Consider the following 3,884-nt stretch of genomic DNA (forward strand, 5'->3'; position numbering starts at 1 on the left):
ATACCTCATCATTCACCAAATATATAAATATCCCATTAAGTATTAACAACTCTCTGTCAAATGTGTGGGTCACATTTGTTTTTACCTGAATTCCATTGAAGTTAGTGAAATGACACGTTCCATTTACTTATTTCCTTTTCCTGTCTCTAATTAATTCCCCGGATGCATCAGTTCACAATAACTCAGGACTGCACTGAAATCCCATTCATTCAGTGAGTGTCTTGTTCCCAAGCTCACAGGATCGTTTCGCCTCACATGCAATGGATTGTCCAGTAATTTATCAGATCGAACGGATTTACTACCCAGTCCTTGTGGTGATTGCTATGCCAGGTAATTATAATCATACAAAGCAGTTAGATATGCAAATCATTTTTGCTTCCTTTTGCGGGCCAGCTGCTTGCCTCACATTGTTTCTTGTTTGTTTTGAGTTCCTCGTTGTATTAGTTCTTGCTTACTTATTACCATTAGCTGTTTGTCATGGATCAGTACATCTACTCAACAATGTCTGCTGATTAAGGCGCAAGGCGTAATATGCATCTTCCCTTCAGAAGCATTACTGATCTTTTGACTTTGATAACGTTTTGACCGAACGGGTATGTAAAATTGACAATGAATTGGAATACATTTGAATGTACACAGATCGTTCACATTTCTGATGATCCTATTGTTCGACTTTATTTCAAAGGAATCTGCCATGTAGTCGGTTATGCTCCATGTATGTTCAACATTTCTTCATATTATTTGTGGAGAGGAGCTGACAAACAACAAGGCTCCAGTCGCTAGACTGGGAGAATGAGAGAGAGAGAGAAAGAGAGAGAATATGCCGAGCTGCTTGTAAAATGTCAGTGTAATTTCGAGAAACAGAAAAGGAGAAAAACAAAGAGGGAGGGAGAAATAGTTTGAAAGAGACTTTGTGAGCATACTACCAGTCCTGCTAGAAATCAAAGCTTTTCACTGTATTTTGGTTACAGGTGACAATAATAATAACCAAACGGTTTAATATTGATAACTGTGAGGTCTTGCATTTTGGAAAGTCAAATCAAGGCAGGAGTTTCATGGTAAATGGTATGGCCTTAAGGAGTGTAGTGGAACTCAATTCTCTGAAAGTACAGCCACAAGTAGACACAGGGCAGTGAAGAGGGTTTTTGGCATACTGGCCTTCATCAGTCAGGGCAGTGAGTATAGAAGTTGGGAAGTTATGCTGTAATTGTACAGGACATTGGTGAGTCTGTACTTGGAGCATTGTATACAGTTTTGGTCACCTTGCTATAGGAAGGATGTTATTAACCCAAAAAGAATGCAGAAGAAATTTACAAGGATTTTGCCAGGACTCAATGGTCTGAGCTATAGGGAGAGGTTGGATAAATTAGGACAAGCATGGGAGACCGAGGAGGGATCTTATGGAAGTGTATAAGATCAGGAGAGGCATGGATAGGGTTAATGTTCTCAGTCTTTTCCCAGGGTTGGGGAATCGAGGACGAGAGGGCATCAGTTTAAGGTCAGAGAGGGAAAGCATATAAGGAAACCTGAGGGGCAACAGGGGCTGGTATACATATGGAATGAGCTGCCAGCGGACGTGGTTGAGGCGGGTAAACTAACAAGATTTAAAAGACATTTGGGATGAATACATGGATGTTTAGAAGGATACGGACCAAGTGCAGGGAAATGGAGTTCACCTGGATGGACATTTTGGTTGGCATGGACAAGTTTGGGCTAAACGCCCATCTCTGTGCTGTCAGACTCGATACACAAACCACCATCTCCCCTTCCTCGAGTTTATCCGTACACACGCCTCATGTTCTTTTTGTAATTGTCATTTCAGTTTGGTTGCACCCATTGTTATGGTGTTGAGTATTGCATCACCACTGGATCAATTCATACATCAATGAAGTCTAAGTACACAGTTAAATGTATGTGTATAAAATAAAAGAATCCTAATGAAACTGTCGTCAGAAATTTAATTCCATTGTTCAAAACACAAATGTTTATGAAAGTGAGTTTTGAGAGATTTGTAGTTCATGTTGATAATAGGTATGTAAGTTAGCTCGCTGAGCTGGAAGGCTTATTTTTATTTTGTTGGTTGGTTTGTGGGCTACCATGGTGCCAAGAGGTCTGAGTAGTCTGGTAGTCATTTCCAACACATTAAAACAGCCGCTAATGAACTTGAAAGGCCCTATACAGACAACAAGCAAAACTAATGTCATTTACAAAATACCGTGCAAGGACTGTAACAAACACTACATTAGACAAACAGGCAGAAAATTAGCCACCAGGATACATGAACATCAACTAGCCACAAAATGAAATGAACCACTATCACTAGTATACTTACATACAGATGAAGAAGGACACCACTTTGAGTGGGACAACACATCCATCCTAGGACAAGCCAAATATTTACAAAAAAATTCCTAGAGCATGGCATTCCAACAGGAACTCTACCGACAAACATATTGACTCGTATCCAACCCCCTGAGAACAAGAACAGGAAATGACATCAGCACTGGATCATGGAAACGTGAACACATCAACAGAAAGCAGGTCATAACACCAGCGCTTCACCGGAGGTTCACTGATGATGTTACCTAGCATGGTGAAAAAATGTCTGGAAATGAACCTTCCAGCTCACTGAGCAAACTTACATCCAGTTTATGAAAACATTAACAGATATCATAACCCTGTTTTTACAGTCAACCTTATGGCTATAGTGGTCCGGTCTCGGGGTAAGTGTGGTCTCTCTGAATGTATCTCGTACTACCTGTTGGCTATGGCAGGAGCTGATCTCGCTGTGATGGTGACTGATGTGCTTCTACACCGCATTAACAATATGTATTTCCCAATTAGTTTCTTGTTTTTAACTCCTGTTTGCTCTCTCAGACATGTTCTGTATGCTGTGTCTATTAACTGCTGTGTATGGTTTACAGTAGCTTTTACATTCGATAGATGTGCAGCTATTTGTTATTCAAACATTAAACGCAGGTACTTTAACAAGGGAACAGTAATTACCATACTATCAGCTGTTTTCATGGGAAGTTGTTTGCGGAGCATTCCTATTTTCTTTGTATATACGCCTATGATTGTGATTAACAATGTTCCGTGGTACTGCATTGGTAAACCTGACTACTGGACTTCTTCTTTCTGGAGGACATATGAATGCATTGAAAGCATTGTGAATCCTTTATTCCCGATATGTTTGATCTTGCTCTTCAATGGTTTAACTGTCATGCACATTACAGCAAAAAATAAAGTGCGCAGAGAACTCTGGAACAGAGACAGAAATGGCTGTGATCCCGAAATGAAGAACCGGAGAAATTCTATGATTTTATTGTTTGCAATATCAGCCAACTTCGTACTGTTATGGATGACAAACCTTGTGCATTCATTGACCTGGCAATTGGTGAATTTTAATTACCAAAACAAACATTTTAATGCACCAGTTTACATTGTTCAGCAGGTTGGATACATGCTACAGATTCTCAGTTCATCAACAAACACATGCATCTATGGACTAACCCAAAGGAAATTCAGAGCAGAGTTAAACCGTGGTATCAAATATCTCTTCACGAAATGGCAAATGTTTTAGTTCACAATAGAAATCTGCCAAAATGCAATGGATTTAGAATTCAGTTTTTGTTTTTTGATCGAATATTGAAGGGAAACTTCACTGAAAAAGAACGAATAAACCCAGGAATCTCTCATTAAACTATCCGCGTTACTGAATCTGTTGATGTTTGGAACCAGACAGACATTTTGAAATCTGTACAAATATTTGAGTCACACTGAAATTGGAACTGAAGTTAATGGTAAAAATGTAGAATTTACAAATAACATCCACTTGACAGTGATATTTATCAGCAAAATTTCTCCTTTCAGCAATGCAGTTT

General features: G+C 39.3%; 1 protein-coding gene across 1 annotated transcript; it reads left to right on the plus strand.

The window, feature by feature from the left end:
* The first annotated feature begins 260 nt into the window (after positions 1-260).
* LOC148138315 (putative G protein-coupled receptor 139) lies at positions 261-3,583 on the plus strand. Its single transcript, XM_087981627.1, has 2 exons — positions 261-330; positions 2,691-3,583. Exons 1-2 carry the CDS (start codon positions 261-263, stop codon positions 3,581-3,583), a joined length of 963 nt encoding a protein of 320 aa, XP_087837753.1.
* The last annotated feature ends 301 nt before the right edge of the window (positions 3,584-3,884 follow it).

This window comes from Chiloscyllium plagiosum, unplaced genomic scaffold (genome assembly GCF_037043375.1).
Source record: "Chiloscyllium plagiosum isolate Xiang-an unplaced genomic scaffold, Cpla_swu_hap1 HiC_scaffold_40, whole genome shotgun sequence".
Lineage (NCBI taxonomy): Eukaryota > Metazoa > Chordata > Chondrichthyes > Orectolobiformes > Hemiscylliidae > Chiloscyllium > Chiloscyllium plagiosum.